General features: G+C 38.6%; 1 protein-coding gene across 1 annotated transcript in view; it reads right to left on the minus strand.

Annotated features, from left to right (window-relative positions):
* spon1a (spondin 1a) overlaps nucleotides 1–15,156 on the minus strand; it is a 54,344-nt gene extending 39,188 nt beyond the window's left edge. Inside the window, exons 1-4 of the mRNA XM_088004345.1 lie at nucleotides 13,898–15,156; nucleotides 13,167–13,273; nucleotides 7,051–7,184; nucleotides 371–444 (exon numbers count right to left, since the gene is read on the minus strand). Of these exons, the coding sequence (XP_087860471.1) occupies nucleotides 371–444; nucleotides 7,051–7,184; nucleotides 13,167–13,273; nucleotides 13,898–14,129 (547 nt within the window). The 5' untranslated portion in view covers nucleotides 14,130–15,156. The remainder of the gene's footprint in view (nucleotides 1–370; nucleotides 445–7,050; nucleotides 7,185–13,166; nucleotides 13,274–13,897) is intronic.
* Between the last annotated feature and the right edge of the window lie 4,561 nt (nucleotides 15,157–19,717).

The following is a 19,717-nucleotide window of genomic DNA, read 5'->3' on the forward strand; positions in this document are numbered from 1 at the left end:
GACAAAGCAGAGGACAATGAGATATAAATAACACTCATAACTATACAGAGAAGAGAATGAAGCCCATCATCCAGGAGATGAGTGGTTAACAGAGTAGGAAGCAAGGGGAACGTGGAAATAACATAAATTGTACTGTACAGTTCTTTTTGAGGTGTTGCTGCTGCATGGCAACCGATACCATGCAAAGCCGGGAGAATCATGCAGCTATTCATTATAGTATTTATAACAGCAAACAAGAAACCCCCTGCAGTTAAATTAAAACAGAAAGAAAATACGCACATAAATAGCACAGTGGGGGAAAAAATCACTACCAGTAGGGTAATAAAAAGGAAACTAAATGTTTAATAAAATGTCCGTAAATTAAGCTTACCTTTCTCACACATTCGCTTGGTCAGTGCACCTTCATCCTGAAAATAGATGATTCTCTTCTGCACAATGCTTGCCCTAAAAGCAATCACAAGAAGAAGAAGGCAGTGAGACAAAATGTTAAGGTAGCTTCAACATTAAAATCCTCTTCTAGCAGAGTAAATAAGTTAACTTTTTCTACAGCACACACTTTTCTTTTTCTGTGCTAAGTATATACATCTGCTGGTAAAGTGGAAGCCTTACATTAAATAAAACAGCTTGCATGTTGGTAAAAAAAAGAAAAGTGAAAATAAAAGTATGAAAACTCAGAAAACAAAATAAGGAATAAGAGTAAATGTAAGATTGAGCTTAAAAAAGAAAGAATGCATTATATTGTGCCGGTCGTTGGGATGAGACAACTGACAGGCCAAAAGTAATGCTCCTAAAAAAAAAAGAGGCCTGGCAAAGGGGAGGTTTCCCAAATTGAGCTGTCTCCGAATCTTGTTCCACTCTGTGGTGGGGAACGCAGGTCTAAGGGGGCTCTTGACATGTAAATTGGTCAAAAGAAATTCCCAGAGGCCAAAGGACTTGAGAAAACAACAACAGAAAATAAGCCTCCAGAGACCTGAATTCTTTACAAACGCCAGTCTTGGCTGCAGGAAAGTTTCCATGGGGATAAACCCTGACAAGGAGGAGGTGATGATGGTACCACAGGAGCCAGATGGGCTGAGTCCAGCTGGACTCTTTCTTCGTGAAGACGACATTGAACTGTGCCATGGCGTGTAAAGCCACTATCTATCTATCTATCTATCTATCTATCTATCTATCTATCTATCTATCTATCTATCTATCTATCTATCTATCTATCTATCTATCTATCTATCTATCTATCTATCTATCTATCTATCTATCTATCTATCTATCTATCTATCTACATAAGTGCAATAACAAGCATCCCTTTACCGTTCAAACACAACATAAATAAAATATGTTTTTCATGTTATGTTACAAAACTCTCATTTTAAATAACATATGAAAAATAAATCTATATTTACCCATATATGTCACCAGCCCATCTCAACTGCACTACTATAAAATATATTATTGCCGCATGTTTCTATACACAGTTTATTGACGGCCTCTCACGCTCTGGATGAAATGGTTAAAGGTAAGCATCACCCCCACCACATCTCTAATTGTTCACGCTTTAATTCAATCTCACCCCAATTTCTCATATCTCCATGAGGAGGAGGAGCAAGCTCTGCCTCACCGCTTGCCCACTTTCCTTGGCTGGTCAGACAATCAGGAAGAGTAATGCTTATTTAACATCCAATTTAAATTCTATCTCACTTTTTTTTAGGATCCACACCACCACCGATTGCAATCATCCCGAAAGAGCACTGATTTCCGTGTGTGTGTGTGTGTGTGTGCGTGTGTGTGCGTGTGTGCGTGTGTGTGTGTGTGTGTGTGTGTGTGTGTGTGTGTGTGTGTGTGTTTGTGTGCGCGCGTGTGTGTGTGTGCGTGCGTGCACGCAAGTGGTGTTGGGTCTTGTTCCAGAAAAATAATAGACTAAAAATGAGAAAGAGAAGATAAAAGAGCAAGACAAAGGTCATCAAATTTGTGTATAAAAACTCGTTTTGTTGTATCTCCTCTAAATGTAACCTTCAATCAAATTATTCTCTTAGCTCTTTCATCTTTTACAACAACCCAGGGAAGAAAATGTAATTATTTTGTTCCACTAGCTCAGTTAAGTTGAATGAAATGAGTATTTTGGGCGTAAGAACACATTCAATTTCTATTTATACGTCTTTTTGATCATCATACGATTTTTATTACAATAAACAGACTATGACAACTGTGTGTGCTTGTAGTACTCATGTAATCTATGATGCACTCAGACTGCCTATTAAAGTGCATCACACAAACATCCATGCTAGAGAGGAAAATTACAAATAAATTGCTTCTCACCTACAAATGGGAATATAAAAAGAGTATGGCAACTTTAATGGTGACAGCAATGTGCTTCGCTCTGGTTGTGTGAAGCAACAAAGGTATAATTAACCACGGGGATTTAGCACCTCTTGACTTGACTAGTTGAACGTGCTCTTTATGGTAATTAGATCTGCTTGATTTTTATAGTTTACCAAAACAAAAACCCTATTAAGCACCTTGAGAATTGCTGTTTATCCAAGAAGTTTGCTTTATTGTGAGGAGATTGTCATTGCCTTAAAAATGTTGTCTCTGCATTTGGTCTCGATAGCCTGTCTCGACTCAAACCATGTTTTTAGCTGCTAAAACACGTTGACATGTTGAAGAAAAGCGTTAAAATTAAGAATTGATAATAACAGGGCGGGTAGCTTTAGAGCACTTGAGTTAACTAACAGTGGATTATGTCATGTCCAAAAGTTCTGTGTCATATTTTAATTGATTTCTCTAGCAACAGAAAATCTGAAAAGGTTTCTTCAGTTTGCAGAAATGCAGAAATGCACACTAGCCAAATATATCAAGTTTCCTTCTAAAAAAAAGAAAAAAGAAAAATATTTTTGACTGTGAATCATGTGCAGAGATATCTAGTCTCTTCACCTTGAACACTTGCAGTTTCCTCTCCCTCTCACACAAACACATTTTACACCAACTTTTGAAGCCTGCTGTTGGTAAAATTGAAAAACTCAAAAACAGCTTAAAACGAAAGAGAATTGAAAGATGTTAAAACTGCAACTTATGCAGCCCAAAAGTGTTATTTTTAAAAACGTAAAAGGCCCCAAGAGGATAGGACTTTAAGTATGAATTTCAAAGACACTTGCTGCAATAAACTAACCAACATCTGTTCTGGGAACCTACAAAAGTCCTGGTCAAAAAAATCCTTATGAAAAGCAGAACACTCCTTATTTTGCATAGCTGATGCTGATATTTTCTCTTAGTCCAATTGCACTTCCACATATGGATGGTCAGCTTTGCACCATTTATATTTCCATGTTACTGTGAGTCTGATGATTACTGTCACATATTATGTACTATGTGTAAGTGCACAAGATCACAAATGCAACATATTCGCACCCATGTTGAGAACCTTTATTACCCTTAATCTGTTTTGTATTTTATGGTGTGATTGTTCCCATTAGAGAAACACTTTTAAAAATGTGTATCTGCATGCACTGTTATGTTATTTAAACAATAAAACATAACGATTGAAATTATTTAAAAAATCCTGAATTTTAATGTCAGTTTTTAGACACTTGCAAAAATACGTTTTCTCAACATCTTTTCAATTTCAGCACAGGCATTTGTTTCATCCCTCTTTGGCAGTTTTAAGCTATGTTTAAACATCTTACTGTGGACATGCTCTCTGCCAGCTGGCGTTTCTACTGTACTGACCCAAACTGTTCAGCCAAGAAAGACCAGCGCCTTGTGTAACATTTCTATTAAACTGTGACTGAACTCTGCGTTTTATGCCTTATCGAGAACAGAACAACACTAATAAAGTGTTGAAATACCCAGATGACTTTAACAGGATAATTGGAGAAGTGTCAGTTTAAGTCAATATCTATAACATTGTAGAGCTAAAGATGATGGTATAGCTGACACATGGCGAAGAAAGGCTTGCCCCATCTTACTGCTTCACATCAGAAATCTTAAAATAGATTTGAAACTTTTAACTCTATTCTCTGAGTTTATGATGTAGAATGTGCACCCAGGCCTGGCCCTATCATCATGGACAAAATCATACCACAAGGCTCGGTTTTTTCCATCTGAAAGAGCAATAATAGCAATAATTATACTGTCAAACAGCAAAGTTTAGGGTACAACATGTCAGTCAGGGAAGCTTTTAGAAACACACAAACCTACTCATTGTGTACACACACTTGCAATTTTCAGTGCAGGTCTTCTGCTGATAACCAATAATATTCTAGAGGCAGGCACCCTGTAGACAAAGGGCTTGAGATATGTGAAGTAAAATTAAAAACAAACATTTACACTGCCCTCTGAGGCGACAAGTCTTATGTCCTTTTACTAATCTCAAGTCACTTTTCTTTTTCGATTTTTGTGTACCGTATTTTCCGGACTACAGAGCGCACCTTACCATAAGCTGCAAGCACCTACAAAGTTTTTTTTTTTTTTTTTTTTTTTTTTTAAACTGGAAACATACATATATATAAGCCTCACTGAGCTACAAGCTGCTGGTATCTCTGCAGCTCTCAGTTTTTCACAATAAATCTGCTATTAAGGGCGTCTCCAACACCAAACCATGGATTCCTTCATGCCGAGCTTACAGCGGATATCGATAGCCCTCAACTTAAAAGCGGCATATGAACTTCTTCTGTTGTTTCCATGATGAGGTGGTATGAGTTTGAAGTAATTTCTTGTGCCTGCTGCTAGCATGTGCTTGTTCTAAATGAAAATTAGCACTTTCGTCTTTGATTTCCAATTTTAACTTCCAATGATTCACTTCCTGCTAAAGCACCCCCTGGTGGTGGAAGAAAAATCTACAGAAATGCCGCACCGGGCTAAAGCGTGGGGGGAAAAAAGTAGCGGCTTATTGTCCAAATAATACGGTATATGTTGGCTGTAAGTTTTTTCTATACACCTGACTGTTTTAGTCATATATATACTGTATGTATGAGTGTGAAATACCCAATTCTGTTTTTAAAAATCCTTCACTTTACAAGAGATGAACTTTTCTAATCAATGCCACTACTAAGATTTTTGAGCTGTTTCAATGCAGAGTCTTTGGAAAACCTTACTATCATCATAATTGTCTTGCAGGTAAGCGCTGAGACAAATAATTACTGCCAGCCTGTAATTATGATTCTCACAGGCAAACTCTTTTTAAACCAAAGGCTTCTCTGTGTCTTTGTCCCCATTTCTCTCTGCACTCGTATTAAAGCTGAAGCTCTTCATGAGCTGAATGCAGTGTCACACTTCTGAACCATTTTCCCCTCTGTCCTTGCATTTTACTGAATACATTGCCTTCTCCCCACTGGTCTCTGTGTAAATGAGGTGAGGAACACAGCAAAAACGGGTGTGCATGGAAATAAAGTAAGAGGACAGGAAAAAAGAGCAGCAAGCTCTTTTTAGGGAGAAAGAAAAAAAAACACAGAGCACAAAGAAAACTCGTCATACCTCAACATTCAAATCAAAGTATGCATTAGTAGAAGTGCAACATGTTATTGCTCCTTTGTATCATCAGGCGACATAACAGTATGCATTAGCAGTTAAATAACACATTGATCTCAGTCTGCTGTGAATTGAGATCCCACGGTATCTTTCCACCACCTGCACTAGTTTTGCAACAAGAACAAAAAGGATAAAAATAAATAGATTTCTGTCATCCATCTTTAAGCAGACAAACCCATACAGGTTTAAAGCTTCCAAATTGTTTTATGGCACTCAGTTTTGCATCTAAAACAGGCAGTAAATAGTTAACTTTGCCAAAGGAATAAAATTTTGATTGAACAGTGTGCATTTTTATGCATTTTTGCATTGGGAGGTGTCAGATTAAAACTGGCTCAAAAGTGATAAACAAAACTAAAGAACTAAAGGCCAGAGGTTTCAACCAGCAATATTTAACAGATTTTATTTTACCTCTAAGAACTATTTTTATTTAATCATGAGAAAGACAGAGTTTTATATATATGTTGTTGTTTTTTTATCCTTTACAGTTATCATCCTTTACAGTTAAATGTGTTTTATTTTTTATTTTTTTATTTATATGTACCTTTTTCTGAAAACACTTTTAGTCGAATATGTTTTTAGCTTAGCGTTATTCTGAAATTTCAGAAGCTTTAGTTATTAATGTATTTGTTCTTGTTTATTTAATTATCTGCTCCTAGTGCCAATAATGCAAGAGAGGCAAAAAAAAAAAAAAACCTTGGTACGACATGACAAGTTGTGATTTAAATTATATAAGTCCAGTGCAGAATAATTCAGTTAAATTTTGATTGATCTCAAAATGTCCAAAATTTTGACATTCCCACAGGAAAAGTCTTAACAGCCTTTAGGTATTAGCTTCAATGCCATTAACAACCTGATGTTTATTATGTTTTACACTCCTTACTCTACGTTTAACCTTGCGGGCAGCCACAGTCCACTGAGTGAACTTGCGAAAAGAAAAACAACAAAAGATCCACAAGCTAATATCATGTAGTTCTGATGTTTCACACTGTTGGCTCAAAACTGCAGCTCTGACAGAACTCTGACCACAGCTGCATCGTTTCTCTCGTTTTTATTGCTGTTCGTTCTTCTGAAAGACAAGCTGCTAGCAGGTCTGCTAAATCATGGTCCAAAAACTTAAAGCATTTGTTCCTGGCACTAGTCATAATTATGCTCCTCTGTACTAAATAGCTCTCTGATAGCAGACGCCATGTCCACAGTCCAAACTCCAAACTATATTGTTTGGAGTTTGCCTGAAGTAATCAGTGGCCAATGAGGGAATGTGGTCAACAGTCAACCAAATCACTTTGGTGCCATACCTGGCTCGGTGAGGCTAGTATTACCGCTGAAGCAGGCAAAAAAATCTGAGAACCGCCAGGCAGAGCCTTACTGGATCTGCTAATGGAAAATGAATCTGGCCAGGGTGAACCGGGTCCATACCGGTTAGAGGCGCTCTAGTGGGAAAGCGCCTCTAGAGCGCAGTGTGTCTGTAAGTGCTGGAGCTGAGGACTTGTCTCTGCTAGACAGGCTCAACATCCACTGCTTTATACGTACTTTAGAAGAACACAGCCGGTGCCACTAGGGGGCGCAGTCCAAAAAACCTGGATATTGCTCCGCCTGCGAGGAGTGCTCTCTGTCACTGCAGGGGGGCAATTGGTCATGAACTGTGTTTCTTCCTCGTCAATTATCTGCAACACAACCAAACGCAAATAAATCAGCGATAAACACAAATACACTCAGACAAGAATTCAACAACGTCACGTCAGTGGATTTAGCCACTGATCAGACAAAAACCCTTCTGACAAAAGCATTTGCTGCAGGAAAGGGAACAAAATATGGCAATCTGATCAAATAAAATTCTGAAATATTGGGAATTTTTGTTTAGTATAGCATATCTCAGCAACAGGCCAAGTGAGTGTTTTAACTGATTAAAAATAAAATAAAGTTACAAAAAAGAAAACATCACTGCCATGGCAAAATAAAGGAAAGCCTTGAAAAGTTGAAGAACAGACTGAAAAATATAACGTTCAAGTTATAAATAAACAATGACAACTGAACAAATGCATTTGAAGGAATTCATTTTTCAGCATTTTTGCAGGTTTCAAGAAGTTTGTCCCAAATCAGAGTAGGCCCGAACCAGAGGAATTGAGTGGTCTGGAAGGTTGCTACAGCAAAAGACCTTTACTGTGTTATGAACCCTAGGTGTAAATTCAAACTGGATGACTCCCTTCATCTCACCTGGTCAAACAATCATCTTCTCATGCACCTCCTTCACAGACTATTGAGGAGATGAGAAGGGTTAGGCCGACTTTGTACTTGTCATATGTCAGACAATATTTCACATATTTTCTGTCTTACTGTCATAAACATGGAAGGCCAACATACGTTTAAGTTTAAGTCTTGTCAGAAATGAGAGAGTCTCAACTGGTCAGACTTGCGTTTTCACCAGATTCTTCTAGTGTTTCATCAATGTAATATCATGGAAAATCTTGTGTTTTCAACAACACTACTCAGATTTAGCCATCCTGTTTACCTCTCATTTTACGTCTCCTTTTGTTGAACATTTGAGAATCTTCCCTTTATGGTCATCATCTGACACTTTTACTATTACTAATGGTCAAAGTGGATTACTCCTTACATCCCTAAACTGTGTTGCCTACTCTACATATACTGACATCCTTTCATCAAAGCTAGCACAAAGGTAGTCAAAATGCAAAATGTTGTGCTATGGCAGCTGCTCTTTGTGATCAGAATACTTTCCCCGCCTTTCCTCCCCATGTGTATTAATTATGCTGCTGTGCTCTTGACCCTGTGCTGATTCATTGATTGACCCTGAACTGAGTAATTTCACAGATACTAGCAATTAGATACCTGAAAACCCACAAAAGATGTGCAGTGATCTACTCATTACAATGTGACCATCATCTATGACATCAATACCACTCCCTTTTGGAGTACCTTTGCATCATTTTCAGAAACAGATGCCAATGCTACAGGCAGACTTTAGCGATAGCAAATGAAAACCTCTATCCTTGTATAAGTCAGTTGGGAGTATACATGAAAGGTCATGTCAAATCTCTCAATGGCTGCATGCTGTCCAGTTTACACTGCATTGCCATAGGCTATGAATTTACATTATGGTTTGTATTTAATGCAAGACATGAAAATTAAACAATTCTCTTTCTTTTCAGAGCACATCATTAAACATGAAAAACTGTTACATACTATATTTATTGGGAGCAATGTTTACCTTGCAATCAAGGCAGACATACATTAATGTAAAAAAAAAAACAATGTAAAAATAGATTAATTTGGCTAATACTTTCTAGAAAGCGCTTTTCTATTAAAAGCATGTGTTTGTAATGGATCCATATTTTCCTAATATCCACTCATTCCTTATGTATTGAACAATATTGAGTTTGAGGCTTTTCTTCCACCCTGAGTCGGAGAACTTGCAAGATTATTAGGTAAACTTTTCACTAATACTATAAGGTAGTGGTATTTACTAGAATAATTGTTAGTTTTGATTTTGGTGCCTATTAGAACTTCACACTTACAAATCCTCTTAGTTTGAAATGATTCCTGGCTGAACAAGAAAAATGGAGCCCATGCTTTTAAAAGTTAAACCAAGATGGCCATGAAAAAATTTTGGAGAGAGTCAATGTAGTCACTGATATGGCAGGTTTTTACTGACAAGTTGTCGGTACCAAACATACCATGAATGACATACAACATGAAAAAAAAAAAAAAAAGACAAAGGTGAGACACAGCAAAGGGGCAAAATGACCTGCACCTTCAGCAGCAGCAGTGTTTAACAAGCACGACCGTTAATGAACCAAGAACACACAGACGAGACTAAAAACTTGTTAAATTTGATGTAAAGCATATAAATGGACTGAACAGACCATGTTTTCTATGCTAAATGATCTAATCCTTCACAGTTTAAAATCTACATAGTGTTCACCCCTATCGTTACCTCAGTCTTAAATCATTCACTTTTTACATTGTTCAGCCCCTGGATAGTGAGGTATTTCAAGTCCAGCCAACACATATACCATCAGTTTTATCTTCTGAGTAAAATATAAAAGAGATATCTGAAAGGTTTTCAAGCCAGATGCTTGAAAACCTCTTCAAAGTGCTTCTTTTGCTGCAGATGGCCAAGAACTCCACCTAAGCCACTCCAGGATGAATGAGCTCCTCACCATATATCAATCTTTGAGTCCAGGAACCATTTTTGAAAACTTTACTTTTAGTCATCGCATGAGCAACTCCATGAGGTCACTCAGTACAGTTTGTAGTCGTAGTACCATTAGATTAGATTGGCATCAGCTTTCCTTACCAGGTCAAAAGAGTGCATCATCTAAAATTGGATCACCAAAAGGGTTTCCATGATCCCCTGGAAAAATAGATGTTTTATCTATTTTTCAGCCCTCATGCCTTTCAGCATGATGGCTGAAAGGCAATGACAGAAAAACACCACCCAGCCAAGACAAAAACATCTGCACACAAGGCAGACAAGCTTCATAATACATGATGGCGTCTCTTCTGTGGCAACCGCTTTATGTGTTGAATTTCTTGCTGATTTTAACTGCACACAAAACTAGATAAGCTGTGCCGGCAAGCTAATATTCACTCCCCAGAAACCAAATATGTGTCTGATAGGAAGAGACATCAGGGGAAGTAAAGATGAGGAACTTTCTCACTCCATAAAGCTGTCAGCGGAGAATTTCCTTTGTCATGCCATGTTATGAACGAGTTCCCTTCAAAAGTTGGTGGGTGTGTGTGTCTGTGTGTGTTAGAAGAAGTCAAAGGAAGAGTAAGTTAAGCAGGCCGTGAGCTGTGTGAGTGTGTGTGTCCATGCATGTTCTGTGTATTTAGCCTGTCTGGGTCTAACAGATTACATCCCCACTTCTGTGTATGTTCCCATGGTTTCAAAGAGGCATCCTCAACCAGTCTGGTAGAGCCACAACATATGTTAAAACCAGCAGAGTCTTGCGGCAATGCATTGAACACCATGTTCACAAAGAGCCAACTAATTTGCTGTAAAATGACCCATGACTTTATTCTGTTTTAGAATCTTCTTAGTTTTGCTGTAGCTGCTGGTCAAGCCCTAGCAAAACCTACCAAAACCAATACAAAAAACCAAATATGGTGAAGCAAAAAGCAGACTTTCAACCCAACAGGCAAATCTACTAAATCCAGATCATGTCGATAATGTCATCCTTTTATGCAGTCACAAAAACAATTTTCCTTTTCTTGTCCAATTTTGTCAGCCTGCTGAGGAGTAACGTCTCACCAGACATCGCCAACATTCCCTGCTGCTTTACAGTCTTGCCAAAAACCACACAGACACACACAGTGGCAGCTGACCTCCCCAGAGAGCTCAATAAAAGTGCTTTTCATCAAGTCAGGAGCTGTTCAGAGATGGCTGGGATCGGGCACACCAGCAGATTTCAAATGAGCTGTATGTTAAATAAACCTTGACGTCTTCTGTTGTAGCATCTCTCTTCGTTCCTTTCTTTCCACAACTAAGCCCCAGTCAACTCAACTTATTTTGAAAATAATGAATTTGTGAGCTTTTTTTTTTTTTGCTTGCATGGAACAAAGGACTGCAAACATGAAAGACTGATTGGCCAGCTGATGATAGAGAGATAGTTGTTTTTTGAAGCTCTGTCCTGTATTGACAGAAAAAAAAAGACAGATTACTTTGAAAGAGGGCCGTAGCTTCTAAAATCCTGGCAGGAGTATAATCAAAAGCAGGTCCCAGCACTATCTTTTTATACTTGCATCTAAAAAAGCTTTGGTCACACATCTGCTTATTTCATCTCACCTTCTCGACACTCCACACTCAAACATGGTGTGCAGCAGTATGACTGATTTCAGCAGAGAAATATTCTCATTTTTAACCTGATGTTTCTGATCACACGCCGACATAAGGTTAAAAAGACATACACTGGAAACCGCCACCGCATATAAACAGCGCGAAATCTGTTGCAAATAAAAATAATAGCAAGATGTTCCAACGTTAGCACTGAATAATGAGAGATGATGCGTACATAATACGACAAAAATGAAATACTCCTCTCCTTTAAGTCAAAGTTCACAGATGCCACAGCACAGCAGTGAGTTTAACTACAGCCACTGGGGGACTGCTGTGCAAATTTCCACATGAATTATACTGCAGGTTCCTTTTAAAAGGATAGCAGCTCAAAATGCCAAAGCCCCACAAGCTTCAACGTGGGATTTCTAACATTTCTCCACTGATAAAAACAATCGGTTTTTATCAGTTTAAAAACTGATTTTTCTGCGCGATAACAAAATCTCAGCTCCCATTGCATTACAACCACAAATGCATTCTTTGCTAGTTCACTGTATATTTTTTTAAGTGCTATATATTCAGACCTAGGAATTCAACAATATAATAACAATAAGCTAACTGTATGGACTTTCACAACATTATTTCATATACTGTGATTTAAGTGGCTGAGATGCTGAAACTTACAGCAGTGGTTAATCACAACCAGTACCATAATTACAATATTAATCAATAACATTTTTCTGATATTGTACAGCCCTAAAAAATAAATTATAGTTCTATGTAGAGGTATACTAGATTGTAAATTAGATTTTTTTTTCTCTGTGTCTAGTAATTCTGCCACTTTCAGAATGATGCAACCCAAAACACCGACTCAGTTCTCATCCAATCCTTGAAAATAACATCTTTATATGAATTTTTCTGAGTAACTAATGAAGAAGCTGGTATCAGGAGGTTCTGATGATTGATTTGCCAACCACCTGACGAATGGATAGCCACTCCAAAACCTTGATCACAGCCTCCGGTGTTGCAACACTGGGTCAGTGTAATAAACTCGAGGAATAAGTCATTCTTGTTGAGCTGATCTGTCAGTTATCAAATTTTAATGTTGGAGATGAGCACTCTAGCCAAATAAGCTTGTATTTGAAATGAAACTGACCACCTTAGCAATTTTATCTCTCACATAATTATACACAGGCAGCAAGAAGATATTTTGTAGACCACACACCACATCTTGCACTGCATTATAATTACAAAAGCCCCACGCATTTGTCCATCAACACATTAGCATACCGTGGCGGCACCAGCTCTCTTCTCATTTTTTTTTTCTTCTTTTTGAACTTCTGGCCTCTCTCTGATCCCTGCCTCTTCCATTTATTACTCAGGCTGAACCTGGTTTCATAAAACTCTAATTATACTGTGAACAGTTCTAATTGTACACTACACCCGATACATCATCACATATGAAAAAAAAAAAAAAAAAAGATTTATTAGACTTTACACGTTTCAAGGCCAACAGGCCTGGAATATGAGAAGAGCAGGCTGACGGTTGGCTCTTCTCATATTCTAAATCTAGCCTGTTGCAACATGTGAGGTGGAACCATCCAGACCAAACAATTTAAAAGCGAGACAACTGAAGTCAAACACAGCGCTTGCTTTGGAGCGCAGATGAAAGATGGTGCAACTTTCAGTTCCAACATGTGGGTAGCATTTTCAGCCACTGACAGTGAATGTAATATATCTTCCACAGAATACAATATCATCCTTTAGTTGTACAATATATTTTTTAAACTAGATTCTTTTTTTTTTTCTGAGTACAGTCTATCTATATCTCTATTTTCAGCTGATTCCATACCTGGAAATTCCCAGCATAGTCTTCATCCTTGTCTCCTTCTGCACCTTCCTTCAGGGCAATGAGGGTAAATCCTCTAAAGTAAGACGGGCTGGTTGCAGTCAGACTCACTTGATGAGAAAAAACAAGAGTAACAGCAACCTTCAATTTACGGAGAATTAGAGTAAACTACAGTCTTGAATCCGAACAGAAACAAAGGGCTCAGTCAACAATCTATCACCTAAGACTACAGAATAATACATTTCCGTTATCTGGAGATTCAGATTTATTTCATTTTGGTAAGTTAACATTACAAAAAAGACTGGCAGCTATGCAAAGCCTTCATGACAAATTATTTGTGTATTTTAAATCAGACATAATATTCTTATCCATTTAGATGTCACTTTCAAGAAATATTTTAAGGACACTTAGTCATTTTCATAGTAGGTGGTGATTTGCATGACACATCTTTTCACAATTCAGATATTCTCAGAACTAAAAGCTACAGAAATGATCACTTATGACACGTTTTTCAGAATGACTTTAACCCAAAGGGTCACAAAAGCAGATGGCATATTGTTTGCGGTGCGCACTTTGGCTGGAGACAAAAAAATAAATCAACCTAAGTTGATGCAACCGTGTCCGTGTCGAGCCGACGTATTTGTGAAACGGCATCTTGTTATGCACTGGAGCTAAATCGCAAGAGAACTTGTTTCAAGTTTTGCAGACGGAGTTGTTCTTCGTACATCACCCACCTCTGTATGTGCTGCCCGGCTGGTACCGCTCAGGCTCCCCCTCAACCTGGAGTTGAAACTCGTTGTTGGTCTCCTTCCTATTGCTCTGAGCCCGTAAAACCCGGCTGCAGTAGCTGTCCGCCTTCACGGCTCTGTCGAAGGGCTCCTCGGTGAACGCGAACGTATTGCAGGCGGCGGAAGAGATAAAGCAGAGCAGGAGGACAGCCCGTGGATATAGTCGGGCTGCTATCATTTTCTTAATGTTACGACTCCGAAATTAGAGAGAAGATAAAAAATAAAAATAATTTAAAAAAAAAAGATGAATGTCAGAGATAGAGTACAGGTCTGCTGTGGTTCTCACTCAAACTTGCCAGCTGGCGAAGTGGACTTGTGCGCTCTTAGCGGGGCAAATCCATCCTGGTATGAATGAGAGCGAAGAGGAGGAAGAGGAGGAGGAGAAGGAGGAGGACTGGCTGGGATGCGCTGTGCGCTCTCTCTACATGAGCGGCACACTGAGCAGGACAGCAGGGCAAGTGGCCGAGCGTAATGAACGTTGCGTGGCTGTCTCTGAGGCCACGGACACTTACAGACCTATCGGTCAGCCGACAGGAGCGCCAAGACATCCACCGAGTTTGACTGACTCGAACGGTAATCTGTCCGTGTGTATCACTTAATCACCCTGAAGGACAGCGTGAACGCACAAAGCCACAGAAAATAAAAGAAAAACTCCAGGCTGCTGCTTTCAGTGACAAAACAAGTCGTCATTTATTGGCTCTTCTGATCCGTCAGCAGGAGGACGGAGGTTTAAGCGAACTTTCACTTTCATTCCCACCTTATTTTACTAATGTTGACAAATGTCTCAGATGTACACCTTAAAAGATAAAAGTTAAAGGGGCAGCATCTTTAAGAAGCTCCTTTTACAACACTGCACCGAAAGCAAGTTATCACAACAGTGCTACTCCATTTTGCAGCTTACAGCCATTCTCATGAGCGCGGAACTAAGGAGGTAGTTCACAATAAGCTCAGCAGATGTGCAGTTCCACCAGATGTTTGCTGATTCCTGCTGCCACTAGTCTGATGGAGCCGTGTGGGAGAGTAGTGCTCTGAGCAACGGAAGCTCAGCTGGAGACTACAGCTCCAAGCAAGTGTTAGGTACCCCCGAATGGTTGCCTTGGGAGATCTATGCTCTCCTCAAACATGCATGAAAGAATCAAAGCAACACCCCAGGTATGTTGATGAAGGAATAGCATAATAGCTTGATATAAAGCTCAACAAAATCAGTTTTAAATTATAGCCCCTCAGCTTTTGTAATGTGACAGTGTTCTACTTCTAAATAAGGAGCATTTCTTTACAGTGTAGCATCTCATCCCAGGAAAGCAGACAGAGAGGCTTCTGGAAAGATAATTTAGTCCAACAGAATTTCAAAAATGTTTGATCACCTTACTTGACATTTTGTGCAGAAATCCACAGATGAAACCCGCAAGACTTGTAATTTCCTGACATTTTCTCTTCTGTAACCAGCAAACTGACATTTTACATTTAGGTGAAAAGATGTTATAATGACTGAATGCATTAAGACGAAAGTTAATGTTGCACCCATGGGTGCTGATAATGTGACCAATGATTTTTAATGCTTTCAGTGATAATGTTTGAAAAAAAGGAGAATATTCATGTTAGAGCTAACTTTTACCATATGGTCCAAATATTAAAATCACCTGCTTGGCTTCATTTAATCCCCTGGAGGATAGCAGTTTAAAAAACACACTTTTTAAAAAATAAATTACTTTTGAAACATTCTGTAGTTGGCTTCTATTTAGTAGCCATTATTCCTTACTGCCCTTTTCCTCTACTATTCTAATTTTTCCTTGTCTAAAGCATTAAATAATACATATTTTCTGTTACACACAAGCTCTTCAATCACTAGGGTAGGAGTGCAGAAAACAAACAAGACACTGAACTCTTCCTGGAAGTGTGAGTGCTGAAGAACTTTCTCGGTTATTTTGCATCCTACTTAGGTATGGCTATATTTATTCCTACCTGACATTTTCTTGCACCTTCCCTCCGAGTTTAATTTAGTCCTAAGGCAGGTCAGGAGGACCATAAAGGGAATGCAAAACCTTCAGTGGTTCCACCTTGTGCATCTGATGAATGAATGAGCCCAACACCAGAAGGTGTCATGACTGGATTTTGTTTCTGTCCTTCAGCTGACCTAAATGTAATAATGGTAGAATAATGAGGGCTGACGTCTATGAATTCTCAAAACAGTCACTCAACTTGTCCTAAACTCTGACGATCAGATTAGAAAGGTTTTTTTCATCAGACGCTGTAGAGACAAACCAAGATGATCTTCTGGCCTCTGTTGTTTAAAAAGCAAAGCCATGTAGCCGTAGTAGCATCTACAATGTCAGATTTTAAAGAGATGTCAATTTCAAGTGTAGCAGGCAAGTGACCCTTTGTACAATTGTATTTGACTCTCATTATAATTTTGTGTTTTTATTATATATGACCCACCGGTGTGTAAAAATCATGCCACATATCCCAATAATGCAACAGCACCGCAGCTCATCGCTCAAGGCAAGAATGCACAAGCTGCACGTGTGGGAGAGTCAGATTCAACTAGGAAGCATTCTTCATTGCCAAGTCAGCCCTGCTGTGTTCCCAAGTGCATATTTTGTACAATGAGTTCACATGGCATTTGCTGACTTTGAAACCCAACAAAAAATAGCCTGGAACCGTTTTATAAACCATTTGCTTTTGATGTGGAGGAAGTACCTGGAACCAACCAGCCTGAGCTTACACTGCAGCACAGCAACACGCCCAAAGAGGACAAAGAATGAGTCCCGGGGTCCTACGCCATACCCTCCCCTTCCCCCTTTTCATCCCTGTGAGAACGTCCCGAATCTGCCTCCAAGATGCATGCTCTGCATGTTTAGAGGTACCCGTGCAAGCAATTATTCTCTGTGATGAAAACGGCACACCGAAGTCACCTCACTGGTGTGCACCACAACTTGTCACTTAAGAAATTCACCTCAGAAAAAATTGGTTGTTACTCTATTGGTAAAAGCTCATCTGAGCTGCTTGTGAATTTTGCATTTACATCATGTTTCTGTGTAATTGCAAAAGTATTACGCATTACAATTGCTATTTAAAGAAGGTAGATGTCGGCAAAAGTTTGACATACCTTCTGTTTTCAAGGGCATGTCATTCTTCCCGTCTTCACACACGTGTGAAATTCACAACTGCTGCACCAACCTTTAATAAATCCCCTGGGCTTTGTTTTCAGAGAGGAATAGAGGTCAAGAGGGAAAATCAAATTAGGTTCTCATTTGATCGCGGTAGAGGAGAAGAGCCTGCTCATTAAACAACCAAGCCTCCTGCTGTGGAGTCATTAGGGCCATCTTTACCATGCAATAGGAATATAACTGGGAAGACTAGAGAGGATTTACTATGTTTTCGTTCACGTAATTTGAAGAAGAATTGAGAGCATTTGAAAGATATTGACTAAAAAATAAAAACAGAGAGGAACTGGATTGACTTTGCTGGAAAGTTGTAAACTTTGAAGGTTTTTGTTCATTAATATAAGAGCCATACATTTCTAATATGCAGAATTTATTCTGGGGAGCCCAGCACATGAATAATTAGACAAGATTGTCTTGATGTTAACGTCCCACGTTCTGTAATGTCACACAGCACAGATCAGAAAACCTGGTGCAGGAGTCCGTTTTTACTTCTTGCATTCAGCTCCCCATTCACTGCTTTGAAGATAATCCATTTTGATGTCCATCTAAGAGTTTGAGTGTAACATGTGCTGTTCAGAGGCCAGAAAGCGAATGGAGGCTATCAGAAATGATCACAGTCAACCAGAAGGTGACGGGGACCGCCAGGTCTGCAGAGGCAGTACTTACTGAATCCTGTCTTTAGCTCTGAAGAGACCCCAGCCACATAAGTGGCTTTGAAGAAATCATACTCCCTGTCATAAACGATTAAGGCTCTGTCACAGACACAAAACTACCCGAGTTTAAGTTTGCTGGTGATATACTGGCAGAAAAATACAATGCTGAGGTGATAAAAACATTGTTCAGTGCACTCTTTAAATTGTTTCTCTTTTTTCTTTTTTGGCTATTTGAAGGAGTAAAATGTATCGTTGGAGGTTAATGTAAATATAGGCACGGATTTATTTTAGGATATATTAATGTCCTTGTGTCATGGTGCGTTTGCTGGTTAATGGAAAACCCAAATACAGAACAGCGAAGAAGTGGAGGATATGATGAAAAGGTGTTTAATGAGAAATGATGAACAACAAACTTACAAAAAATGAATGAAAGAGGTGTGATTAAATGCTGAGAGAGTGAATGCTGGAACAATAGACCTGGGCTGATGAGTTAACTGGTTGCAGGTGTGAGGGAAGTGAGCAGAAGGCAGGCTGAGGAGATAAAGAAAGAAAGAAAGAAAGAAAGAAAGAAAGAAAGAAAGAAAGAAAGAAAGAAAGAAAGAAAGAAAGAAAGAAAGAAAGAAAGAAAGAAAGAAAGAAAAAAAAAGTCACCAGATCCACATTTTCTTTTCATGATTGCATGAAAGCATTCTACTCAGGAATCCACACAAATACAAAATCCATAAAAATTTAAAACAAAAAACTGAACTGAAACTTGCAAATGTTGCCCAGGTGATGTAAAGCCTTTGACACAATGCATTAAATAAATAACCTTTTCCTATAATTTGGAGACATGAAAAGAAAGACACCCAGCCGTGTGGTCTCCTTTAAATGCCACATTAACATGTATGCTGACATTGCAGAGGTGGTGTGACCTTCTGCTCAAGTATGTGCCACAACACGTTCGCTTAAGATAATCTTTCCATTTTAATTCTCATTCTGCAATGATTTCTTCTAAAAAGAAGTTTGATTTACAAAATATCCAGTAGAAAGACCTGAAATATTCCAGCTGTTTAAAACACTTTTTTTTTTTACCATTGTTTTCAAAGAGGCTGTGGCCTTTTCTCAGCAACAACATCCCACTTGTTCCTGACCTTTGACTATTAAAACACAAGCTGAAGACCCTCATGTTGTTTTAAATGTTACGCCTAACAGCACTGGATGTCTGTGCACCTCATATAAGCATCCTGTTTTAATTGAAAACATAGATATTCAGCTAATTAAAAAGAACTGAAAATAAAATAACAAAGCAAACATATCATGCTATTATATTTCTATCAGTCAAGATATTGCTAAATGAATTGTTGCAGATAATTTAAGAATGTAAATTCTTATTTCACTTAGATATTTAATAATTTCAGGCACCGGAAATATATATATATATATATATATATATATATATATATATATATATATATATATATATATATCATGCTGCTTTACTTCTGATATGCAGCCGGTTCCACAAACCAACCTTACCTTATCACTCATTCTTCCCCTCGAGGCAGCTACAAAATTCCTATATGTTGTGGGAGTGAAGGCTGGCTTGTGTGGCCTGATCCAACAGATGAGCTCCTATAGCTCAAACTGTTGAAGATGTCATTGCTTGTTCTGACAGAAAAGTGGAAGAATGCACAGAGCATCACGGTTTGTTGCATTTAATACTGCTGCCACCTGTACAAAAACAAAAGCACCAACAATGAGAGCCTGGATCCCAGAGCACAGGAAGATGGATGAATGAATCATATGTGCTTTTTTTTTTACATAAATTACACAAAGATGTACTGTGGGAAAAAGGCAACCCAGTGGAGGCGGTGTGATGCTAATGAGGGATGGCTGATGCAAATGTTTTGGTCCTGCCTTTGAGATGGATGGATGGATCCAGGCATGGTTGCAGACCATGCACAGTT

This window comes from Poecilia mexicana, unplaced genomic scaffold, assembly GCF_051168715.1.
Source record: "Poecilia mexicana isolate PSO_F unplaced genomic scaffold, ASM5116871v1 scaffold_3, whole genome shotgun sequence".
Classification (NCBI taxonomy): domain Eukaryota; kingdom Metazoa; phylum Chordata; class Actinopteri; order Cyprinodontiformes; family Poeciliidae; genus Poecilia; species Poecilia mexicana.